Consider the following 25,699-nt stretch of genomic DNA (forward strand, 5'->3'; position numbering starts at 1 on the left):
AATCAACGCCACAGCAGCAAGTGTGACGCCGTAATTGAATCCTGAAGTACACGCACTGTGCTCCAAATGGTTGGTTTATGCTATGTTGGGGGCGCCACCGTGGTAAAGCGTTGGCCTCACAGTTCTGAGATCCTTGGTTCGATGCCGGACCCTCCTGTGGGAGTTTGCATATTCTCCCCGTGCCTGCGTGGGTTTTCTCCGGGCACTCCGGTTTCCTCCCACATCCCAAAAACATGCAACATTAATTGGACACTCTGAATTGCCCATAGGTGTGATTGTGAGTGCAACTGTTTGTCTCTCTGTGCACTGCAGTTGGCTGGCAACCAGTTCAGGGTGTAACCCCGCCTCCTGTGCGTTGACAGCTGGGTTACGTTCCAGCACTCCCCGCTACCCTCGTGAGGATAAGCGGCAAATAAAATGGATGCTATGTTGGACCTGTGTAAACACAAGTTATCACTTTTGTTCAGTGTAGTCAATAATATTGCATATATTATTTCCATTTTAAGACCCTTTGTGGACAGTTTTAATTTTTTTTCTAGATTTTAGAATAAAATATGCATTTATTCTTTTAACCCTTCAAATTTATCTACCCAATGCGCACTTTGTAAAATAACCACCATTTTTATTTACTTCCCCAGACCTTGCCATGGCTTGATTAGGAAACAATTGCATGTAATTCCCTATATATGCCACATGATGGTGGTAAAAGCTAGTCTTTTATATTAGACCAGGCTATGGCCTAATTAAATTAAGCTCCTCTAATAGTTCCTGGGCACCAAGATGGCGGCCAAGTGATGTTTTTATATTAGACATTGCTTTCCCAAATAGCAAATAAGTTAGTTTTTAGCGACAAACGGAGGAAAAAAAAAATGGAAATAGGAAAATGTCTGCGTCCAGCAGAGAAACTTTCATTTCTTAAATGAAAACGTGTACACTTCTGAAAATCCAAATTGTGTAATTCATTTTGCACCATTAAAGTCCAATCTTTCAGAAACTATGAATGTTAGATGAAATTAGCCCCCTTTAGGGTTGATTCTATCATAAGAACCATCCATCTATTTTCTTTGCCGCTGATCCTCACTAGGGTCGCGGGGAGTGGTGGAGCCTATCCCAGCTGTCAAGGGGCAGGAGGCGGGGTACACCCTAAACTGAACTGGTCGCCACCCAATCGCAGGGCACATGGAGACAAACAGACACACTCACAATCCTCAGAACTGTGAGGCCAACGCTTTACCAGGGGATCCACCGTGCCTCGTAGCCATTTTACTGAACTTGTATGATTATATTCAGTAAATATCAAAGAATTAAACATGGGATTCATTTGGCCCAAAAGATGGCCACAATTTGATATTTCAACAGTATATTATTGAAAATTTAAAGAGCCGGAGTTGGAAATGAGAAAATTGTCAAAATTGTCTTAACAGCTAAAAAAGGTTTTGGATTGTGTTGTCAAAGAAAACCGAGGTGGACAGAAATGGAATTTAAAAAATATAGGCAATCCCGAAGTGTTGCATTCTGATTCGGGTTCTCTTGTCCTCCTGTCCAGAGAACTGGCAGTATGTCCATACGGTGTGTGATGAAGGCTGGCTGCCTCATAACGGTTTCTGCTACCAGATCCTGGAGGATCCCAGAAGCTGGCAGGACTCTTCCCAGGCTTGCGTCTCTCGTAACGCCAACCTCACCGGCGTTCGCTCTCTCTCCGAGGTGGAGATGCTGCACAGTCTTCTGGCTAACTGTAAGATATTTTCCCACTCTTGTAACGCTGGAATGTTTCTATTAGCTACAGAAAACGCTGTGTCCAAATCCAATGTTGCTCCAGATTCTGGCGAGAGTTCAGGAATGTGGATTGGTCTGTGGAAAGGAGCCTCTTCTGAGACCGTGGAGTGGTCCGATGGCTCGGCAGTAACTCTCACGATGTGGCACCAATACCAGCCTCCTCGCAACCTGAGCGGCGCGAGCCTCTGCGCCAAGGCCGACAGGAAGGTGGGGAACAAATTCTGTTCTTCGGTTAGCCTCACAATGAATGCTTGGAAAGTATGGTTTTCCGTTTAGAGACGCGTCTGAACTTCACGGTACTGTACACTATTTTGCAGCTATACCTTTGCCTGTGACAGAGGAAATTACAATATAGCAGTCACTCACATTTGAAAAATGTACGAGTGTGGTCAGTCATCCCCGCAGATATGTATCGGTGTGGTCAGTCATGCCCGCGGATATAAAGTTACGGGTGTGGTCCACCAGTCATGCCCGCAGATATAGTCGCGGGTGTGATTAGGAATGGAATCCCAAGACTTCAAAATAATTTTCCGAGTTGTTATACCCGAGTGTGTAGTTGTTACCTAATACCATGATCATAATTTATTGACACTGCACAGACTGAGACAGACATTTTTAAAGAGGTCAATAGACCTTTCAATTTCAAAACTAAATATTCACACCATCAAATCCTTTTACTTCATCATAATTTATTGTTATAAACTCACATAATTTATTGTCATTCCATTGATGAAAGCTAGCAGTAGACGATCTGTATCTTCCTAAGGAAAAATTTTCAACTTCAGGGTAACGCGGTACCACGGGAGAAAATGACCGTTCGCATTTACATATATGGACAGACTAGTCTAACGTTAGAAATTAGATCAAGTCAAAGTACATCACAATCTCATACTTATTATAGTGAGATACTGAAAAATGATCTGTGTTATATCCCAGGAATCTATTCAATGTAACTCAGGGGTGCCCAGATTTTTTTCCCCCAAGATCTACTTTTCAAGCAGCCAACCTCTCGTGATTGAGGAGCGGGGCGGTGAAATAAACACGTAAATTAATGTCGGGACTACACAAAATAAGCGACGTCTTTGTCTATTTTTCTACTCGTAACAAATTTTACTCGCGTGATTTTTCGTGTTTGACGGGGCAGATTAGCTAGTGCGATGGTGCGCAAGCGTGATCACGCCCGTCAGATATGACTGATTGATATAGAGAGACCAAATAGAGTGAAAACTCGGTTCTCGAACAAATCGGTTTTTGAACGAAAATTTCGAGATTTTTTTTTTATCTTCTGTTTTCGAACGAAAATCCGGTACTCGTATACCCCGGGAATAGCATAATGCACGCGGCGCAACCAGCTGACCCCCCCACGACGCGCTTTGTTATTCTGTATAACGCAGCCTCTGTAGGCAGACGTGTCCCGGTAGTGACTGTTTTTTTTTTCTTCCTATTGAGGACTGTTAACCCCCAATCATGGCTCCAAAGAAGGCAAGTGGAAGCAGTAAGGCTGCTGGTGCTGAAAAAAGGAAAGATGTGCATAAAGAAAAATTCCATAGCCAAATACGAATCTGGACTGCGTGTTTCTGAGCTATCGAAGGAGTACGTCATGTCAAAATTGAAGATAAGCGCCATTCTGAAACACGAGGACGCCCTTAAAGCGAGTGATGTTGCTAAAGGAGCAACCGCGTTGAGCAAGCAGAGGCCGCAGATCTTGGAGGAAGTTGAATAGTGTCTTTTAGTTTTCATAAACGAACAACAGTTAGCTGGGGATTGTTTCAAAGATTTTGTTAACTCGAGTTACAAGTTAATGTTTTTGTTACTTTTGGTAAAAAAAATTTAAAAATTTGTTTGCTTTTTTTCCCCCCTCATTATTGCTTGTTTAAAGTTATTCTGCACTTATGTTAATAAAAAAAAAAAGTTTAAAAGGCTGTTGACTTAGTTGCTACAAAAATAAATGTATTTCTTAAATTTGTTTATTGTATAAAGTATTTAAATTATACATGTATTCATACGATGCAGTTTATTATCAGGAAAAGCTAAAAAAAATCCTTTAAAATGCCAATTTTTTTCAGGCTTGGAACGCATTATTTCTTTTTCCATTAATTGTAATGGGAAATATTGATTCGGTTTTCGAACAAATCACTTCTCGAACCGCCTTCTGGAATGGATTGCGGTCGAGAACTGAGGTGGTACTCTAAAAACAAATGTAATTGTTTGACGGCGAGTGGAAAAAAATCACAAGTGTTTAATTCTGACAAATATCCTTTACTCTATGTAAGGGTTCTAAACATCTCTGACTGTGACAATCGCAGTATTTTTAAATCTTGTGAGTGCGCCTAAGGAAGTTTAAAATGGCTTTACTTGTTGTTTTTTGCAGGACGGTACCTGGCTTTTGGTTTCGTGCGACGAGCGATTTCCCGCCGTGTGCCGAAAAGACAGCCATCGTCAATCGGTTGCGAAACCCGCAACTTGGGACGAAGGCTGCCCTGAGGTGCGACACGGACACACGTACACGTGTATTAAATCTGCGCGACATTTATTCCCGTAATTTCCGGCCTACGAGCCGCGACTTTTTTCACACGCTTTCAACCCTGCGGTTTAATGCGGTGATGCGGGTAGTTTGTGCATTTTTTGTAATGGCCGCAAGGGGGCACTTGAGTGGAAAAGGTAAGAGTGAGACCGGTGGAATATATGTGCCGAGGAAGTGACTTTTATCATCCCTGTTAGCTCTGTGCTAGCCTTTTACTGCTGTGTTACCGCCATGTCTCAGTGATATTTACCCGGTAAGTTTTTTTTTTTTTTTAATCGGTCCTCTTAGCGCTGCGCTAGCATCTTACTGGTGTGTCTCAGTGATTTTTACCAGTATTTTTTTTTTTTTTAACCGGCCCTGTTAGTGCGGTGCTAGTGTTAGCACAGCGCTAGCGTTAACGCGGCTCTCTGCATACCATCTTTCTTTGTAAATATTTCATGTTTCTATGTTGGTTTCAATGTGGGCACTTGCGGCTTTTACACAGCTGCGGCGTATATATGTACCAAATGGTATTTCCTTATTTATTATTATATCCTTATATATTATTATAACCAGGTACGCTCTGCTGGCCGGGAATTACGGTACTTGCTTTTTGCATCTTGCCACTAGAAAATGCAAATTCTAGAGAAACATTTGCATTTGAATGCTGAAAAGCTAGACTGAAATACCGTCGAGTGGATGGAATTTTTGAAAGGTTTTTGATTTTTGAAATGGTTTGAAAAGATCGAAAAAATGTGGAAGAAGGGGGTAAATAATGTGGTGTGTAACATTTTTTTATTTAGAAATTGTATTGCGAAAATTTGGCCATTTTGGGAGTGTGTAAGTTGAGATTTGGAATGTTTTGAGTAGGTCAAGAAATGTAGAAGTAGGAATGTCCAATTTCCTAATTGTGTGACTGCTTGTCCATCATCCCCACACGGGTTCCGGCGGCTCTTACTGCTGCGTCATTGCACTCGCAGCTCCCGTTTTTGAGTAAGCTGCTCGTCAGCATCACAATGAAAGTGATTCAACGGAGTTATGACGTGAATTCTGGCACCGGAGCGGCCGCTTGTGACTCTGTTGACATGAATATCGGCGCGCTGAGTCATCGCAGGAAACTCGAACGACGCCGTAACGGTGCGGAGGCCACGTTGCCCATGGACCGGATTACGCAAGCAGTGATAATTCCCGACTGTTTTTCACGACTTCTGCTTACGTCTTCTGTGGTCAGTGCTGACCCACTACAAATTCTTCATTACTATTTTTTCATTTCTGCACAGTACAGATGCAATGCCCCCCCGCTATCGGTTTAAGGCTAAGGCTTGCCACAAATAAGAAAAGTCAGCAAATAATTAACTCCCCCTCCTCCCTCCAAACAAATAATAATGTTTGGAATTGCCTATAGATGTCCCAAGGTGTCAGAAAATAAGTTTTTATCCATCCATCCATTTTGTTAGCCGCTTATCCTCACAAGGGTTGCGGGACTGCTTGAGCCTATCCCAGCTGTCAAGGGCAGGAGGCGGGGTACACCCTGAACTGGTCCCCAGCCAATCGCAGCGCACATGGAGACAAACAGCCGCACTCACAATCACACCTACGGGCAATTTAGTGTCCAATTAATGTTGCATATTTTTGGGATGTGGGAGGAAACCGGAGGGCCCGGAGAAAACCCACGCAGGCACCACGGGGAGAACATGCAAACTCCAAACAGGGAACCGTGGCCCTCAGAACTGTGAGGCCAACAACACTTTCCAGTTGCCCCACCGTGCTGCCAATGACTTTTTATACCTGAACAAATCTCACCTCATCTCTGCATAAGTTATTTTTTTTATGTATATATATATATATATGTTGTTTGTATGTTTTTTACGCTTCATTTTGTGCTTAGGCCGAAACAAAACAACTAACACTCTGGCGCCATCTTGTGGAATATTGTTTATGTTGATAAGTATAATTCATTGATGAGTTTTTTTTTTTCCATATGCTTGAGATGTCCTCTTTCGTTGGCGTCCCTTGAATGCACCCCGTGCACCAGTCTATGAAATCTACATTTATGGTGTATAAATGGTGAAAGATAGGTCTAATAATTTTATACCGTTTGTGGAAACTGTCAGTTTGTGCTAGCCTGTTATTTAGGGTAGGAGGCTAGAGCTACTAGTCTTCAGAAAACATTAGTACATGTAACCTGGGTACAAGATTATGTGCGGACTAGAATAGATGCATTGTTTTGATATATTAAATGTATTCATTTTACTATTCCTGTATTGTTTGATACTAAAATCCATTTCAGCGCTTACTTTTGAAGTTTTTCACTGATGGTGTAGTGGTACACACGCCTGCCTTTGGTGCGGGCTGTGTGGGATTGATTCCCACTCAGTGATGGTGTCGATATCTGACTGGTGACCAGTTCTTGTTGTAGTCTGCCTTTCGCCCGAAGCTAGCTGGGATAGGCTCTGGCTTTCTCGTGACCCTTGTGAGGATAAGCGTCTTGGATAATGACATTAGCTGACTCTTTAAATTGTATTTATCTGAAGAAGTTTAATTCAGTGCTTCTACTTTTACCAGTCAAAAACAAGTATTCCATGTACTTCCACAGAAAGTGGTGTTTTGCCACCGAGGCCTACCGTCACTTGACCAATTCAGAACTTGGAGTGTTTATTTCTGATTAGTTTTCTCAGCAATAGGAATCATACTTGGGGATGAAAAAGAAAAAAGAGAACTATTCCTTTTGTTCAACGTCAGCGCTGAATTTCTCTCGAAATGAGCGCGTCCTCCTGACTTCCAAGTGACTGAAGGTTACGCAAATGAAAGTGGACGGCGGATGTGGTGCTTGCAAAGGGGTGACAAATTAGAGATTAGCATGAGAGATTACAGATAATGCTGAAATAATACTAATAATGCGTTTGATAGCTTATTCGTAGACCTCGCTTTTGCAGCTATGTTTCTTTGTAAGCAATCATGTGATGTGTTTTTCAACCTGTAAATGTTTCATTCATATTTCATTAAGTGAACTTTTATTGATGTTGCAGGGCTGGAAGCGTTACGGTCACTCCTGCTACACGGTCACCAGGCACGAACAGATTTTTAAGGATGCACAGAGCGGCTATTACTGCAACGCAGCTCTCCTTACCGTGGCCAACAGGTGCTACATTCATATATTATTTCGTCTCCGTTTAAAATCTTGTTATGGGTGTATCACAATATTTTTTTCCATCCCTCCGAAAGGTTCGAGCAAGCCTTTGTCAAGAGTTTGCTGAGCGCTAACGGGGCCAACGGCAGCACGTCGTACTGGATCGGCCTCACGGACTCGGGGGAGAGCGGAGAATACGGATGGGTTCATCACAATGGGTCGGCTCTCCCGCTCACCTTCACAAACTGGAACAAACATCAGCCGGGTAAATGGGATTCAAACCTGGTTTCCGCTTTGGATACCGTTGCTCATCATGTGCTCGTAGATAAGCCAAGGGAAGGGGTACGTATCCTAGGGAGCACTCTTAAACGGAATCTCATGTATCGAATAGATATTGTTCTGTGGTTTTTGGGCTCATAAATCAGAGCCCGTTGTCCCCCTTTTGTGTGGTGTTCCTCAAGGGTCAATGTTAGGGTCCATCCTTTTTGTGCTTGACTTGCTTTCTCTCAGAGATATCGTCTATAAATTTCAAGGTGTCTCTCTACCACTTGTGTGCAGATGAAATTCAATTTCTTTACTTCAAATCTTGATTTTACAGATGAGAAAAGTCAACTCATCGTGATTTGATTTGTTTTCTTTTTGGTGTTGTTACAATGAAGAAAATAAGTATTTGAACACCCTGCTATATTCCAAGTTGTCCCACTTAGAAATCATGGAGGGGTCTGAAATTTTCAACGTAGGTGCATGTGCTCTGTGAGAGAGATAATCTAAAAAGAAAAATCCAGAAATCACAATGTATGATTTTTTTTAATGATCTATTTGTGTGATACAGCTGCAAATAAGTATTTGAACACCAGAGAAAATCAATGTTAATATTTGGTACAGGAGCCTTTGTTTGCAATTACAGAGGTCAAACCGTTTCCTGTAGTTCTTCCCCAGGTTTGCACACACTGCAGGAGGGATTTTTGGCCCACTCCTCCACACAGATTTTCTCTAGATCAGACAGGTTTCAGGGCTGTCGCTGAGAAACACGCAGTTTCAGCTCCCTCCAAAGATTTTCTATTGGGTTTAGGTCTAGAGACTGCCTTGATACGCTTCTTACGGAGCCACTCCTTGGTTTTCCTGGCTGTGTGCTTCGGGTCGTTGTTATGTTAAAAGACCCACCCCGACCAATCTTCAATGCTCTGACTGAGGGAAAGATTTTGTTCCCCAAAATCTCACAATACATGGCCGCGGTCATCCTCTCCTTAATACGGTGCAGTCGTCCTGTCCCGTGTGCAGAAAAACACCCCCAAAGCACGATGCTACCACCCCCATGCTTCACAGTAGGGATGGTGTTCTTGGGATGGAACTCATCAGCCTTAATATTCATTTTCTTCACTGTATATACGTATCTGAGACTATTCCCTAACTATGTGAAGCACTCTGTGAGACCTCCCCAGTGAAAATTGCTATATGTTATATAAATAAAAATCCACTTGCCTACTTACTCTTTTTTTTTCCACCTCGTTTTAGTGAGTTCCAACGGCTGCGTTGCAATGTCGGGTGGTCCCGCTCTGGGCCGCTGGGAGGTGAAAAACTGCAATACCCACAAAGCCTTCTCAGTTTGTAAGCAGAGCATCAGCGGCTACCGGGAAGTCCAGCTGCAACCGGAAGCCGGCATTGACGCCTTCAGCGCCTGCCCTCCGGGATGGGAATCACAAACTGGTCTCCTCCACTGTTTTAAGGTATGATCAACAAGGCATCAGTCGGAAAAATTATGTTAGTCAGTGGTTGATTGATTTTCTTGAGGTTCAAACGTTATTACTAAAAAAAATTCTCAAGTCAGTCCTTTTCCTTTTGTTGTTTTTCTGCCTTTGTCATCTCACAAATAACAGAACAACAAGATTCACAAGCGTTTGGTCCATGAACATGTCATTTGACTTCCAATTCTATGACTTTATGTGACTCTTCAGGTCTCTCCGCAGCCGCTTTTCGCACAAGCGTCATCAGCGTTTGAAGGAATTTTTTTTTTTTTGAAACGTCACAACTGACGACGACGCGTTGTCGTTTTAGGTTTTCCATGACGAAAAGGTTCTCATGAGACGTTCCTGGGTCGAAGCGGACTACTTTTGCCAGGCGCTCGGAGCCCAGCTGGCCAGTTTCCGCCGCTACGAGGAGCAGTTGTTTCTCAAGCGGCTCCTCGGTACCATCTTCGAAGGGTTGGTACCGCCTCACTACAGCAGGATTATTATCGAATGCATTCAGAGTACCGAAGATGTTTCTTCATTTTGTTGGTGTTTGTGATTTCTGCCAGATTTTGTGTACACGCAACGTGTTGTTATGGTTACCAAATACGTTTTAGCTTGGGTCCATATTGCTCATCACTCGTTTGCAAGATATTGTCCTTGATCAGAGCGGATTTTTAACATTTTTATTATTCACATTTTTCATTAAGCGGCACGTAGGATCAGTTGGAAAAGTGTTGGCCTCACGGTTCTGAGGTCCCGGGTTCAATTCCGGACCCGCCTGTGCGGAATTTGCATATTCTCCCTGTTCCTGGGTGGGTTTTCTCTAGGCACTTCGTTTTCCTCCCACATCCCAAAAATTAGAAATAATTATTTCAAAATGTTAGGAATTTTGTGCTTTGGTGTGACATTTCACCGCAGTGTTATTAATGTAAACGTATTAACTTTTTTCGGTTGGGTCAAATAATGTGAGAAGAATCTGCCATGCTGGACACATAACCCGACTTGGTGTTTTTGCTCCTCCTTTTCAGAACAGAGGGTCGCTGGTTGTGGGTCGGCTTCAATAAGAGAGACCCCGAACATCCGGGAGCTTGGGAATGGTCCGACGGCTCCCCAGTGAGTGCCTCTTTGACGACTATCATCCAAAATCGTTTCCATAATTTTGTACCTTGGGAAATAATCGTCCCTCGCATTATCCTTGGTAACCGGAGTCTTAGAATACCTCTCAGCATGATGGAATGGATCGTAAAACACAAACAAATTTGGCTCTTATGAGACTGAGAGCCGAAGGGTGTTGCTTACGGGAACACACTTGAGCGGTAATTGGATATCCTTGACGTGCATCTTTTGCTGCACGTACTGTACAAGTACACTCTTTGTCATCAGCAGTAAGACTATTCAACAAACTGTACTGCAAGAACAGCTCGGGAGAAGAAATAGAAAAACTAGTTTTACTTTTTACTAGTTTTTTCCACCAGCCGTGTCTACTACTTTCCAATTAAACCATTCTAATAAACTATTGTAATGTTCTGCATGAGTAATACTGCCGTAATTCCCATCCGACACAGCGCACCTGGTTTATAAGCCTCACTGAGTACATTTGTAAAGGAAATACCATTTGGTACATACATACGCAACAGCTGTGTAAAAGCCGCAAGTGCCCACATTGAAACCCACATTCAAACACGAGATATTTACAAAGAAAGACGGTACACAGAAAGAGTTTAATGCTAGCGCTAATGCCATGCTAACACTAGCACCGCGCTAGTGCTACCGGTAATGCTAACAGGGCCGGTTAAAATAAAACTTAGCGGTAAATATCACTAACATACACCAGTAACACAGGAGCAACACACTAGCACCGCGCTAACGCTAGTGCAGCGCTGAAAGGGCTGGTAAAAGTCACTTCCTTGGCACATACATGCCACCGGTCTCATTCTTACCTTTTTTGCTTGAATGCCCTCCTTGCAGTCGTGAAAAAAAAAAAGCACAAATTAGCCGCATCACCACATAAACCGCAGGGTTGAAAGTGTGTGAAAAAAGTCGCGGCTTGTAGGCCGGAAATTACGGTACTAGTACACCCTTGGTTCTGGCACGAGGGTGCACGTTCTCCTGTGTGCTGACGTCTGAAAAGGTGCACAGGTTGGTGCTTTTTTTTTTTTGCAGATTCTGCCGTCTGCTTAAGGAGGTCATATCCGCACCCTCATGGCTGCCGCAACCGTTGAAAGTGGTCCGTTCACTGTCGAATTTGGTCGCGCGCGCATTCTGCTGTCGGCTTAAAGCACCTTTCTTACTCCGCTCTGGAGGTTATAGTACGCCACGAGCGCTAACGCTAACAGGGCCGGTTAAAGTAAAACTTACCGGTAAATATCACTGAGACATTCTAGTAACACAGCAGCAACACGCTAGCACAGGGCTATTACGCTGGGCAAAGTGCTCAGAGGGGCGATAAAAGTCACTTCCTCTGCACATTTATTCCACCGGTCTCATTCTTACCTTTTTTGCTTGAATGCCCTCCTTGCAGTCGTGAGAAAAAAAAAAGCACAAATTAGCCGCATCACCACATAAACCGCAGGGTTGAAAGCGTGTGAAAAAAGTCGCGGCTTGTAGGCCGGAAATTACGGTACTTATGCCCAAATAGGCATGTGTCGTGCATAAGTGGCCTCCTGGACCTTCCAAAGCAGCACCAAAATTCCCACTAGTACTTTTTCCTCACTAGTAGAATTATGTGTGCTAATTGTCCTACTCCTATGCCAAAATTGTGCTACTAACGCACGGAAATATCAAGACAGTGTGCCTTAGTCAGATTTATTGAATTATCTCACTAGTTCCTACTTGTATTATGGAAGTACCTTTAATACTGAGTCTAAGGTCTGTGTGCTGGTACCTTCTTTTATTCACTAGAAAGATAATTCGGTTCACAAGGCACGTTCGTAGAAGGACCAGCATGGATCTAAAGCTGAATATCGACGATATCGTCTAAGCGCTCAAAGAGATTGTCAGTGAATGTATTTTGACCGTTTTTGCGCAGGTGCTGACCTCTTTCGTCGAGGACAAAAATGATGAGGATGACAGGAGGGACTGCGCGGCGTACAGCGACCTGCCCAACAGTCTCGCGCCGCGGCCCTGCGAAAGCAAATACGAGTGGATCTGTAAGCTGCCCAGAGGTAAAAGTCACAACCCAAAACAGTCGTACAGAAAGTGAAATCAAATGACTGAGCAAAATGTGTTGACGTTTCAGGAGGGCAACTGAAAAAACCCTACTGGTATACTGAGCGTAAGTGCATTGAGAAATTTTGCAATTTGATTCATGAAATTGTGACAAGTTGGTACACAAAGTTTGGGGTATTGAACTTTCGGGTGAAAGTGAGAGGAGAAGTGGCAGTAAAACAGGCCAAAATCGGGTTGTCAGGGCGTCAGGCAAGGCAAGACACTAATTGCATGTTACAGGTTTTAACCAAATGCAAACGGGTAGGAACAAGTCTTGACTCGAGTTTACACACCCCAAAGTACTGAAGAACCTGCAATTACTTGCATTCATGGATCAAACCTGTTGTGAATTTTGCCATTCAGCTCAAGTTGTGCAAAACGTACTGAAACAATGACCAGGTGGACACCCAAACGTTTAAGCTCAAATGAAGTTCACCTCTAGTCCATTTTCAGTTAAAATGTCACCCGAAAGCCCAATGCGCCCAACTTTTTCGAAGTAGTTTATACCAATCAGCGGCTCATCCGCAGAGAGCGAGCCGTGGGTGTTTTACCGCGGAGCCGAGTACCTGGTGGCCAAGCAGCCTTTCAGCTGGGATGCCGTCTCTCTCGCCTGCCAGATGATGGGCGCGTACCTGCTGTCCATTCACTCCCGAGAGGAGCTGAACTTTGTCAAGGAGCGCTTGCAACGGGTTCGTTTATTGATTATTATTTTTTTTTTTTATCATATGGTGCAAACGAGAGAATTTTCTGCAGATTTCTATGGAAGCAAATATGTACCACCAGGATTTTAATTTGAAATGTAAAGTGATCACATTTTCAATAGTTGCAACAATTCGCTCTCTGAAATTCACCGTCTGTGCCACCAGGCAGGGTTACTTCAGGTCAGAACCGAACAGCCAGCCAATCGCAGTTAAGCTTTCTTAGTTACGTGACGTCAGATACTAATAAAGTGTAACTGGATTGGCTGGCTCTTTGGTTCTGACCTGAAGTAACCCTGCCTGGTGGCACAGACGGTGAATTTCAGACAGCAAATTGTAGCAAGGTTAAATTGTTAACATTGAAAAGTTACACTGAAATACAACTATTGAAAATGTGATCACTTTACATTTCAAAATCAAAGATTATTTTATTTCATCTATTATTGACGCCAAACTGTAAACTACTTGACATCTGTGCACTCCTAAATATTTATTTTTACTTTATCCATTTCAGTTTGTACTTGCTTACTTTTACTTGGAAAGTAATACATTCATCCATATTCTGAGCTGCTTATCCTCACGAGGGTCGCAGGGAGTGCTGGAGCCTATCCCAGCTGCCATCGGGCAAGAGGCGGGGTACACCCTGAACTGGTTTCCAGCCAAAGACAGACAACAGCCGCACTCAAAATCACACCTAGTGGCAATTTAGTGTGTCCAATGAATGTTACGTGTTTTTGGGATGTGGGAGGAAACCGGAGAAAACACACGCAGGCACGGGGAGAACATGCAAACACCACACAGGCGAACCCAGGATTTGAAACCGGGTCCTCAGGACTGTGAGGCCAACGCCCTAACAAGTTGCGGCACCCTGTCGCCATACTTTGTATATAAAATTGTTTTAATTCCATCCTTTTTCTTTAACCCGGAGAGTTTTTTTTTCTTCCTCAAGTATCGATACTTCTGTATCTGGAGACAGAAAACCAGACAATGGAAAATGAAAATGGATTTCGAGGCCGAGGAGCGCGATGATTGGCTGTTGATGCTTTCCTTTCTCCTCAGCTGTCCCTCGGGCCCAGTGACTGGTGGATCGGTCTTTCCGTCGACCAGCACGGAGAGGAGGTCAGGTGTGTGCGTGTGTTTGTGTGTGTCTTGGAGCTGTTGAACATTTCGATTGGTCGCAGTTCCACGACTGTTGGTTACAAAAGATCACATTGGAAAAAAAAAAACATGTTCAACCAGATGTATTTTGAAAGTGATGGCAAAATGATGATCTTCATTGAAGATGTCTCCTCTCTACAACAGACCCGTTTCCGATCCCTTTATCAATACTTTGGAAACATCGGCATGTCTGGTAGACAGGAAATCAGGCCTTCAAAATAACAGCATTCCGGCAAAAGAACATGGTTCCCCCTTAGACCTCAGAAATGGAGGACCAGGTTATTTAACGTGTCAGACTTGTTTGTCCAGATTTTAAAAAAAAAATGATAAAAATTGGTTGCGAGACCACCATCATTCCTTTCTTTGTGTGGTCTTCAGTATTGCTTACTGGGTTTTTGCTGTTTCTTTTGTTTTTTTTTCACGAGATTTTTGTCTTTATGGACTAAATTCTAGATTGTGGTTAGAACTAAATCTTTAAAATTTATTTTTTTTTTATCTTCATGTGCATATACTGTATGGGGTCTGTAAAAAATGAACAATCTTTTAAGAATAACAAATCCATATGGGACCCTATGGGAAGCGGTTTGATCATTTATTTCATAGCATTAAAATGCAGTTTATGGCCCAGGTACTAGTAAGCCCTTTGTTCTCAGTCGTAGAATGACTATGTCTGACTTACTAATTCCTGGCCTACAGAGCGCACCTGGTTATAAGCCTCACTCAGTATATTTTTAAAGGAAATACTGCTCAATAGCAACAGCTGCTCAATATTGAGTTTAGGTTTATGTTGCGTTGTGCAGGTGGAGTGACAAGACAGAGGTCGACTTCCACAACTGGGCAGGGGCCAACGGTGGCCATGACGGTAGAAAAACTGGGTTGTGTGTCGCCATGTCCTCATCGACAGGTCATCAATCACACAAGACGACAGCGCACTAGTACTTTGCTTGTTAACCGCGTCCTCGCCCGATGCAGGAAAGTGGTCGGCCAACCAATGTAGCGGACTTCACGGATACGTTTGCAAGAGAAAGACCGTCTCTGTCGTGGAGACTCCGAGGGAGCCGCACTACATTGGAGGGTGTCCGGAGAAATGGATGTACTTTGGACACAAGGTACCGGCACTCCAGTCACTCTGGATAAGACAATTGTTAACAATGCTCCTGAAGTAGAATGAACAAAAAAACTGTCAAATATATAAAATGACAAATCAAAAAAAATCAAGACATTTTCTCCACTTTTAAGCCTTGTGGCCGCGTCGATTGAACATGCTGAGACTACGCCCAGTTCAGCTTTCAACTCTCAACCAAACACCACCCCTACACCTTTCGAAATTTGGACGCTAGTTCAGCCGCCGTCATCCGAGTACACAGGTGGCAAACCCAAGGCCCGGGGGGCTAGATCCGGCCCACCACATGATTTTATGCTAAATCACATGTGTGAACTTCCATGATTCTTGTTAAAATCTGTACCAAAAAAAAATTCAAATCGTCATATAATCAATGATAAAATTGAGATACTGCAAACATTGACGATAGTTGAAAAAGCCATTACCCTTGATTTCTGATTCCAAAACTAGTTCATAAAGTTCATGTGTAAATATCCATCCATCCATTTTCTTTGCCGCTTATCCTCACGAGGGTCGCGGGGAGTGATGGAGCCTATACCACCTGTCAACGAGCAGGAAGCGGGGTACACCCTAAACTGGTTGCCAGCCAATCGCGGGGCTGTGTAAATATCATGAGGTGATTTTTATGGTTTGAGTGCCCTCTTAGAGAAACTAACTACAATGTGGGCCACGACAAAAATGAGTTTGACACCCCTGTCCTAGTACCGACATAACTACAATACATGTTTTAGCCACAAAAAAACGCTCTGGTGACCAGGTCCGTTTTCCACACAACGAGGCGCTCTAAGGTTTGGCGTACCAGCGGACCACGAAGGGGAGATGCATTTTTGTACCGTGTAAGTACTGTAATTTTTTGGTGTATAATACACACCCGTGTATAATGCGCACCCCCAAAATTGTCTCCAAAAAATCAGGAAAGCCTTTTTCCTATGATAAAGCACACTCAAGACGTTCCCTTCATTAATTTCCCTCGTTCAGTTGGTCTGGCCGTCACTAATAATTCCAGTGTTGAGTTGAATTTCCCCATGAGGGATCAAATACCGTAAATCCCGGCCTGGTTACAAGACTCAGTACACAGAAATGAGTTTAACACTAGCGTGGCGCTAGTGTTAGCGCGGCGCTAGCGTTAGCGTGAGGCTAGCGTTAGCACGGCACTAGCATTAAACTCTTTAAACTCTTTCTGTGTACCGTGGCTTATAGCCAGGTGCGCTAAAGCGGGTGAAAAAAGCCTCGGCTTGGAGTCCAGAAATTACGGTAATCAATTGAACTTCACACAAAAATAATCTAAACAAAATGTCCAGTAGACACCCAAAGGCGGCAGTACTTTGTTTGCAAGTGTAACAAATAGACTACCACTGAATATTTTGCTTCCAGGTTTCAGTAATGCATGTTCTCACTGATTAAATGAAACGTTATAATTGCTCATGTGAAGAAATTAATAGAGCATGCCGATGGTGCACTGAGCTAACGGTGATCAAGTGGGAGGATTTCCTGGTTCTTTCCTTTACTTCTCCATCTCTGAAAGGCAACTGCGTGCAAATGATTGCGACAATTCCATTTGTGTGCACGCGTAGTGTCTCCTGCTTCACCTCCCTGACACGCCGAAGGAGGGAAAGAGTTGGAACGACGCCCGGTCCATCTGCTCCTCATTCCAAGGCTCACTCGTGGCGATAGAAGATGAGATTGAACAAGGTACATTTGACATTGTTTTCTTTACATTTACAAGCTACGTGTAGTATGCAACTACTGTACCTACTGTACTATATGTATTTTTTTTCTGTGTCATGCAGCATACATCACCATGTTGCTTCAGGGGATCTCTGTAGGCGTTTGGATTGGGCTGTGGAATCAAGACACCATGAAATGGATAAACGGGAGACCGGTCAGCTATACCAACTGGTCTCCCATTGAGCCAAAGAATAACCTCAATGTAAGATCCTCTGAACACAAAGCTTGCTAAATATTACCGTAATTTCCGGCCTGTAGAGCGCACCTGGTTATAAGCCTCACCCAGTACATTTGTAAAGGAAATACCATTTGGTACATACACAAGCCGCCCCTGTGTAAAAGCCGCAACTCCCCACGAGAGATTTACAAAGAAAGACGGCACACAGCGGTTTAACGCTAGTGCCGTCGTGCTAAGACTAGCGTCGCGCTAACATGGACAGTTTAAAAAAAAAAACATACTGAGGCAGTAACACGCTAACGCAGCGCTAACAGGGCCGGAAAACGGTTAAACAGAAAGCGTTTTCAAAGTTTTAATACCTTAGCTTAGCTTAACATAGCAACAATGCGGTAGCACGAACAGGGTTGGTAAAAAAAAAAAAACGGCCGTGGGAACATGGCAGCATAACACAAACAGGGCCAGTTAAAAAAAACATACCTAAATCACTGAGACGCGGCAGTAACACAGCAGCAGCCGTTAGCGCAGCACTAACTGCGCTATCCGCTAGCGTGGTGCTAACCGCTAGCGTAGCGCTAACCACGGTAACTGCTAGTGACACACGCGTACACAAAAAGCAAGATATCACTATCATTAAGCAATACACTGTTGAGTTTGAGAGTGACACGCAGACAATATGGTGGAAGAAAAGGGGGATGGGGCGGTAACCGCTAGCGCAGCGCTAACAGGGCCTTTAAAAAACAAATAAACATACCGGCAAAAGTCACTTCCTCGACACATATTCCACCGGTCTCACTCTTACTTTTTAAGCTCGAGTGCCCCTTGTGGCCGTTCGAAAAAAATGCGCAAATCAGCCGCATCGCCGCATTAGCCGCAGGGTTGAAAGCGTGGGAAAAAGGTGGCAGCTCGTAGGCCGGAAATTACGGTATTTGTGAATCTGAGTCAGAAAGTTGGAATAAAATGCTGCCATAATCACCAACTACACAGTGAACCACCGTTGATCTCAAGAGATATGTTCCCAATAAGTGAACAGTAAATACTGTCACCTGTTTTAAAAGTGGCAAATATTACGGTGGCATATTTGGGTGGCATTAAAGTAGTACGAAGAGGGCATACATGTCGAATAAACGTGCCAATGTGTGTAACGTAACGCCAGGAGGAGGAGTTGCTCACCGGCTTCGCTGACGAGCCGCTGTGCGCCGTGCTGTCCAACAACCACAACGTCCACCTGACTGGGAAGTGGTACGATGAGAAGTGCACTGACGATGGCTACGGCTTTGTTTGCCAAAAACCTCAAGGTCAGAATATCAAAAAATAAAGAAAAGATGATATGGACAGATCCCGGGTTGGAGTTTTCATGTTCTCCCCTGTGCCTGTGTGGCTTTTCGCCTCCCACATCCCCAAAACATGCAACATTAATTAGACACTCTAAATTGCCCAAAGGTGTGATTGTCCCGTTGTGCCCTGCTGTTGGCAACCGCCTCCTACCCATTGACAGCTGGGATAGGCTCCAGCACTCCCTGCGACCCTTGTGAGGATAAGCGGCGAAAGAAAATAGATGGATGGATGGATGGATTTTAAATATTTGATGATTTTATATAATTTATAATTGGCAAAGTTGTTAACAACACCCCCCCGCCCCCTCCCACTTTGCAGCATCTTTAACTGAGAGGCCACATGATGCGCATCACAATTCCACAAAATCCACAACGCTAAACATATAAATACATAAATGAAAAAATGGCAGAATTTTTTTATGCAGCTCTCTCACATTTGATCTTCTTAAAATGTGCCAGCGGAACATAATTTTGTGTTTGATTATTGACTTTTTGGATGCTGCTAAAATGAGCACACGAGAACATGAACATCATTTGCTTATCGATGGCTACCGTCGTGATCTTACTTACAATTGTCCGTGTTTTCTCCCCGTCCTTGTCTCAGATACGTCCAAACCCCCCAGCCACTCGTCCCGCCACCCGCTCCCTGACAGCCTTGAGTACAAAAGCCGCAGTTACAAGGTGGTTTCGGGCAACATGAGCTGGTACGAGGCCATGCACGCGTGCATTGACAACGACTCGGACCTCGTGAGCGTCACCGACGCCTACCACCAGGCTTTCCTGACGGTCCTCGTCAATAGATTGGGAGTCCCACACTGGATCGGACTGTACAGTCAAGACGTAAGTAAGATTTGTAAATTGATGAGCATCCGACTTGTCTCACATGGAATGACTTTGAGAACTAGCCTTGCAAAAATGTCATTTTTTTCAATACTCTGTGGGAAATTATGCAAATACTGTACATGGGAATAAACCTTGAAATATAAAAATAGAAGAAATATTGTGGCCCAGCAACACAGTGTTGATGAAGGACTGCGGCTAATTTGATAGTATAATATAAGTAGTGGCGGCACAGTGGATCAGCTGGCCTCACAGTTCTGAGAACCTGGGTTCGATCCCGGCCCCGCCTGTGTGGCGTTTGCGTGTTCTCCCCGTGCCTGCGTGGCTTTTCTCCGGCCACTCCGGTTTCCTCCCACATCCCAAAAACATGCAACATTAATTGGACACTTTAAATTGCCCATAGGTGTGATTGTGAGTGTGGCTGTCTGTCTCCATGTGCCCTGCAGTTGGCTTGGCGACCAGTTCAGGGTGTAGCCCGCCTCCTGCCCGTCGACAGCTGGGATAGGCTCCGGCACTCCGCCGCGACCCTTGTGAGGATAAGCGGCTAAGAAAATGGATGGATGTGACGTTTACATGTGCGGGGTACTCTGGCTTCTCTCCAGTTTCATCCCCTCGTCGGTAATTGAAGACTTTAAATTGTCCATAGGTGTGAGCGCTTATTCGCCCATGTACTATTCCACAAAAGTGAGTACATCCCCCACATTTGTGCCAACCTGTGACGCTCATATGAACTCCATACCCAAAAGGGATAAGGTAGTGCTGGAACATAGCGGTGCCACACAAAATAGTGCGACTTTGGGTACAGTTTGGACTTTTTCACATGGGGGTGTACTCACTTTTGTTGCCAGTCATTTAGACGACAACGGCTGTGGGTTGGGAGAAGATAAACGTACGCTGCGACAGTATACACGTAGGAGCTGCACACGGACTACTTTGGAGCAACGTGTTATTTCGTCATTTTCGTCCCACAAAAAGATATACCGTAATTCCCAGCCTACAGAGCGCACCTGATTATAAGACTCACCCAGTACATTTGTAAAGGAAATACCATTTGGTACATACATACGCCGCAGCCGTGTAAAAGCCGCAAGTGCCCAGATTGAAACACGAGATAGCTCCAAAGAAAGACGGTACACAGAGAGTTTAACGCTAGCGCCGCCGTGCTAACTATAACGCTAGCGCTGCCGCACAAATGCTAACGATGCGCGCTACCGCCAGTGCCACCGCGCTAACAGGGCCGGTTAAAAAAAAAAAAAACAGTAAAAATCACTGATACACGGCACTAAAACACTAGCGCAGTACTAACAGGGCCAGACTGGTAAAAGTCACTTCCTCGGCACATATATTCCACTGGTCTCACTCTTACCTTTCCTGCTCGAGTGGCCCCTTGCAGCCGTTAGAAAAAATGCGCAAATTAGCCGTATCACCGCATAAAACACAGGGTTGAAAGCGTGTGAAAAAAGTAGGCCGGAAATTACGGTAATTGGCAGCAGTTTTGCCTGACTGATGACTTGTAGTTGTCCTACTAGTATGCCTTCTCGTGTGCAGAAATGTCATACTGTAGTGGAAAAAATACACAAGTAAGACACAATTGTTCTTACTCGTGTTTCCTGTTTATAAGATGGAAATTATGGTAATATTTCACGCAAGTGTATGGGATGTGCTCACTTTTTTGGGATACTCTGCATGCTTTGCAATTGACTTGCGTAGGTGCACCCCACATCTTTGCCAAAGTCAGCCGGTGTACGTTCTAGCTTACCTAGAAGAAGCGTTAGAAAAAAATGCATGGACGGCACGTTTTTTTTTCCATTTAGGTTACTTACAAAAGGAGTGCAAACTTTTCCCCTTCGTGAAATTCCGTTTCGTGTTTCATTTCATCCAGACTGAATGCGGTATATTTTTTTTTCTTTTTTTTTTACAGAGCGGGATCAACTATCAGTGGTCGGATGGCAGCGACACCGTGTACACGCACTGGGATTCGGCCGAAGACGACTTCGACACGGGAGAATGCGTTTACATGGACGTGAACGGGGGATGGCGGCGAGCCGACTGCGAAACCTTTCTACCGGGAGCCTTGTGCCACGTTCCTCCGCCAAGTAAAAAATATGAACACTCAAATTATGGCTGCACATCTGATTTCCGGTCTTGTCCGCTTTCATTGAGTGACAAATACGCAACTTGAATTCTAAAAGGGTGGAAAATAGCGGTAAATGTTCTGGAAAGCTCCCATGGCAAGTGACGCCAGGGAAATTTATTTTTATTTATTTATTTCATTGATTATCGTTTTTATTTATTTATTTTGTTTATATTTATTTTTATTTATTCACTGGAAATGTAGGGTGACTTAATTGAAATTATACTGTATATGATATATATATATATACTAAAGTATATACAAAATATTTATGTATGTATGTATGTATGTATGTATGTATAGATAGATAGATAGATAGATAGATAGATAGATAGATAGATAGAAATAAAACAGATAGATATAGATAGATATTTTATAGGCGGCACGGTGGATCAGTTGATAAAGTGTTGGCCTCACAGTTCTGAGGTCCTGGGTTCGATCCCGGACCCGCTTGTGTGGAGTTTGCATGTCCCCCCCCCATGCCTGTGTGGGTTTTCTCCAGGCACTCCGGTTTCCTCCCACTTCCCCAAAACATGCAAGATTAATCGGACACTCTAAATTGCCCGTAGGTGTGATTGTGTTGTGCTGTTTGTCTTGATGTGCCCTGCGATTGGCTGGCGACCAGTTCAGGGTGTACCCCGCCACCTCCCTGTCGACAGCTGGGATAGGCTCCTGCGCTCCCTGCCACCCTCGTGAGGATAAGCGGCAAAGAAAATGGATGGATGGATTAATTGGACACTCTAAATTGCCCCTAGGTGTGACTGTGAGTGCGGCTGTTTGTCTCAATGTCCCCTGCAATTGGCTGGTGACCAGTTCAGGGTGTACCCCGCCTCCTCCCCGTCGACAGCTGCGATAGGCTCCAGCGCTCCCTGCGACCCTCGTGAGGATAAGCGGCTAAGAAAATGGATGGATGGATATATATTACATATGTAAATGTTGTGTTTTATCACAAGCAAAATAATCCGATTTAAAAACAGGACAAAGTACAAACTATTAAGGCCAAACTTAAATGATGGTTTGTCTGTTTATTCCTATAAAAATATGTTAATACAATAAATTCCTGTTCACAACCAACTTGAAACATTCTCAGAATTTTGCAACCCCGAACACGATTTGTGCTCCTTCCCAGCGAACAAGCCGTTCACCTCCTACGAGTTGGTGTGCCCCTCGACGTGGGTGAAATTTGGCCACGTCTGTTACAATTTTGAGCCCGCGGTGCAGCGGCTGACTTTTGAGGAGGCGCGAGACCACTGCAGGCGGAAAGGTACGGTGGCAGTCCGTTGATTCCACGTGAAAGCGCTTTAAGTGTAAATGAGGTGCTGCTGAACTGAAGTTTAGCAGACCACTCGATTCATGAATTAATATTAATTAAGTTCAGCATGTGAAAGGTTATACGGTGAACACAATGCAATTGCGCGGATTTTAGTGATTCGCCGCCCGGCCCTACACGCAAGCGCCTCTTAAGATCATTTAAGTTCATCGTGTCTTGGGCAAGCGGCTCGGGGGCGGACCCAAATGCGGGACTCCGAGGCGAGGGCATGATATTAAGAGTGGTTTGATTCCAGAAGGTGGTCAAACACAGACAGGTGGAAGCACAGAAACGCTAGGCAACGGACAAGATCCAAAAACGTGCACGAGGTCCGATGACTACGAGGGAAATTTAGAAACATGGACAAGACGTAAGGGGCACATGCTCGCTGAAAGAGGAATACTCGCCACTAAACTTGCAAACTTACGCACAGTAGCGGAGTATCCCAGGATGCAGTAAAGCATATGCAGCGAACTGGCACATTCACCACTTAAATCTTTGATCGACTAGTGTCCAAAATGTAACGCAGCTGTCAGAGGTGGTACCGCCCAGGGCAGTGGTTTGGCCACGCCCCTGACACGTCATGATTTTACCATTTGCCAACTTTTGTGAGCAGGCAAAGAAAATCCTGGCATAATGTCGAGTGTCTTTTCATTTTCACAGGCAACACTTCGGACGTCCTGTCCATCGAGAATGAGGCGGAGAACCGTTTTGTCCTGGAGCAGCTGTGGACTTCAGGGTTCCTCCACCAGAACATGTGGTTGGGCCTTTACTTCAACATCGACAGTGAGCGTTTTCATCACCGTATGGAAAATCGTTTGAGCATTTATTCCATATCTTCGCGATACAGCTTAAGGTCCAAGTACTACTATGCTCTTTGTCCTAAGACAACTATTAACCCATTAACAGGAAATCATAGGAAGTTTAACCTTTACCCTTTTAGTGGACTACAGCAGTGATTGGCTAATTTTGGTTCCGGGATGTTTTACCAGGGATGACGTGGTAGCTTGCTCAGGGGGTAGTGCGTTTGAGAGCTTCAAAAACTTTTGGGGTGGGTTCTAAAGCTTTGAATCTGATTAACGTAATTTGCGTCCGATAAAGCCGTGACTTTTTTCACACGCTTTCAATCCTGCGGTTTATACGGGGACGTGGCTAATTTGTGCATTTTTTGCTAACGTCCGCAAAGGGGGCACTCGAGTGGAAAAAGTAAGCGTGAGACCGGTGGAATACATGTGCTGAGCAAGTGACTTTTACCAGTATGGTTTTTTAACTGGCCCTGTTAGCGCTGTGCTAGCATGTTGCTGCTATTTTACTGCGGTGTCACCGTGATTTTTACCAGTATGTTTTTTTTAACCTGGCCTGTTAGCGCTGTGCTAGCATTAGCGTCGCGCTCCCGTGTTGCTGCTGTGTTTGTGTATGTGCCGAGGAAGTGACTTTTACCGGTCCGGCCCTGTTTGCGCTGCGCTACTATTTTACTGGTGTGTCTCAGTGATCTTTACCAGTATGTTTTTTTTTTTTTTAACTGGCCCTGTTAGTGAGGCGCTAGCGTTAGCATTAGCATGGTGGCGCCAGCGTTAAACTCTCTCTGTTCCGTCTTTGTAAATATCTTGTGTTTCGATCTGGGCACTTGCGGCTTTTACACAGCTGCAGTCTATGTATTTACAAAGTGGTATTTTTTTTTTTTTACAAATGTACTGGGTGAGGCTTATAACCAGGTGCGCTCTGTCGGCCGGGAATTACGGTAGTTACCTGGAATTTCAAGTAGAAGCTCCTTGACAGCGTAGTAGGACAAATACGCGTTACTCGTGGGGCAGAACTGCACTAGTTGTCCACTGTGTGCAACTATAAAATGAGATTCAAATGCGACTCGATAACATCTAGCACACAGGTGTCAAACTCAAGGCCCGGGGGCCACATGCGGCCCGCCACGTGATTTTATGTGGCCCGCAAAGGTGAATCATGTGTATCAACTTCCATGATTTTTGTTCAAATCTGTACAATTGTCATATCATAAATGATGACACTGAGATATTGCAAGCATTTTTGTGTTACCCTTGATTTCTGATTCCGAAACTAGGCGATGAATTGAATGTGTAAATATGGTGGGTCAATTCAAGATTTTCATGCTTTCAGTCACAATGGGCCTCTGAGAGAAATCGTAACTACAATGTGGCCCGCGATTAAAAATGAGTTTGACACGCCGATCGAGCACTTCATTAGTCGCGCAATTAGCATACACATCTCTACTAATCAATTGATTAGCTTCATTAGCAACAGGTAGGTGTACTATTTTTGTGCAACAATTTGAAACATTACGTGAAAAAGCATTATTAAACTTATTTTTACTAGCTTACTATAGTCACTTTCCGTGTCTGCAGAATTTGCTTGCCAGAAAAGATGAAGAGCAATCTTGTCAATAAAAGTTGCCGAAACCCGGGATCGAACCAGGGACCTTTAGATCTTCAGTCTAACGCTCTCCCAACTGAGCTATTTCGGCACATGAACACGGCGTCACTTCTTCTCTTTCCAGCCGGGTCGACGGCCTGGGTCGACGGTTCTCCTCTGGACTTCACCGGCTGGCCCGACAAAGCTCCGGACCCCAAGATGCTGACCCCCGGCACCTGCGTCAGCACCCGGGCGGCGGACGGAGTGTGGCGCCTGTCGGGGTGCACCGAGCGCCTCGGCTTCGTCTGCAAAACCGCCTCGGTTGAGCAAGGCACGTCTTGAGGAATTAGGATCTGTGTTATGGGCAGAAATGTTCTCTCACAATCCCGATTTTGTTTCTCTCTCCCACACCACAAAAATGTTCTCTCACAATCCAGATTTTGTTTCTCTCTCACACACCACAGAA

General features: G+C 44.3%; 1 protein-coding gene and 1 non-coding gene across 2 annotated transcripts in view; one reads left to right on the top strand and one right to left on the bottom strand.

The window, feature by feature from the left end:
* pla2r1 (phospholipase A2 receptor 1) overlaps positions 1-25,699 on the top strand; it is a 36,008-nt gene that overhangs the window by 5,949 nt on the left and 4,360 nt on the right. The window contains exons 7-28 of the mRNA XM_061813906.1: positions 1,547-1,735; positions 1,820-1,983; positions 4,148-4,261; positions 7,309-7,421; positions 7,505-7,674; positions 8,925-9,136; positions 9,465-9,610; positions 10,168-10,252; positions 12,168-12,303; positions 12,378-12,413; positions 12,875-13,035; positions 14,104-14,168; positions 15,003-15,106; positions 15,175-15,311; positions 16,900-17,017; positions 17,116-17,255; positions 18,385-18,526; positions 19,170-19,405; positions 21,327-21,501; positions 22,669-22,803; positions 23,512-23,634; positions 25,379-25,564. Of these exons, the coding sequence (XP_061669890.1) occupies positions 1,547-1,735; positions 1,820-1,983; positions 4,148-4,261; positions 7,309-7,421; positions 7,505-7,674; positions 8,925-9,136; positions 9,465-9,610; positions 10,168-10,252; positions 12,168-12,303; positions 12,378-12,413; positions 12,875-13,035; positions 14,104-14,168; positions 15,003-15,106; positions 15,175-15,311; positions 16,900-17,017; positions 17,116-17,255; positions 18,385-18,526; positions 19,170-19,405; positions 21,327-21,501; positions 22,669-22,803; positions 23,512-23,634; positions 25,379-25,564 (3,087 nt within the window). The remainder of the gene's footprint in view (positions 1-1,546; positions 1,736-1,819; positions 1,984-4,147; positions 4,262-7,308; positions 7,422-7,504; positions 7,675-8,924; positions 9,137-9,464; positions 9,611-10,167; positions 10,253-12,167; positions 12,304-12,377; positions 12,414-12,874; positions 13,036-14,103; positions 14,169-15,002; positions 15,107-15,174; positions 15,312-16,899; positions 17,018-17,115; positions 17,256-18,384; positions 18,527-19,169; positions 19,406-21,326; positions 21,502-22,668; positions 22,804-23,511; positions 23,635-25,378; positions 25,565-25,699) is intronic.
* On the bottom strand, positions 25,273-25,345 carry trnaf-gaa (transfer RNA phenylalanine (anticodon GAA)). The gene has a single exon. It is a non-coding gene; the product is annotated as a tRNA-Phe (tRNA).

This window comes from Syngnathoides biaculeatus, chromosome 3, assembly GCF_019802595.1.
Source record: "Syngnathoides biaculeatus isolate LvHL_M chromosome 3, ASM1980259v1, whole genome shotgun sequence".
Lineage (NCBI taxonomy): Eukaryota > Metazoa > Chordata > Actinopteri > Syngnathiformes > Syngnathidae > Syngnathoides > Syngnathoides biaculeatus.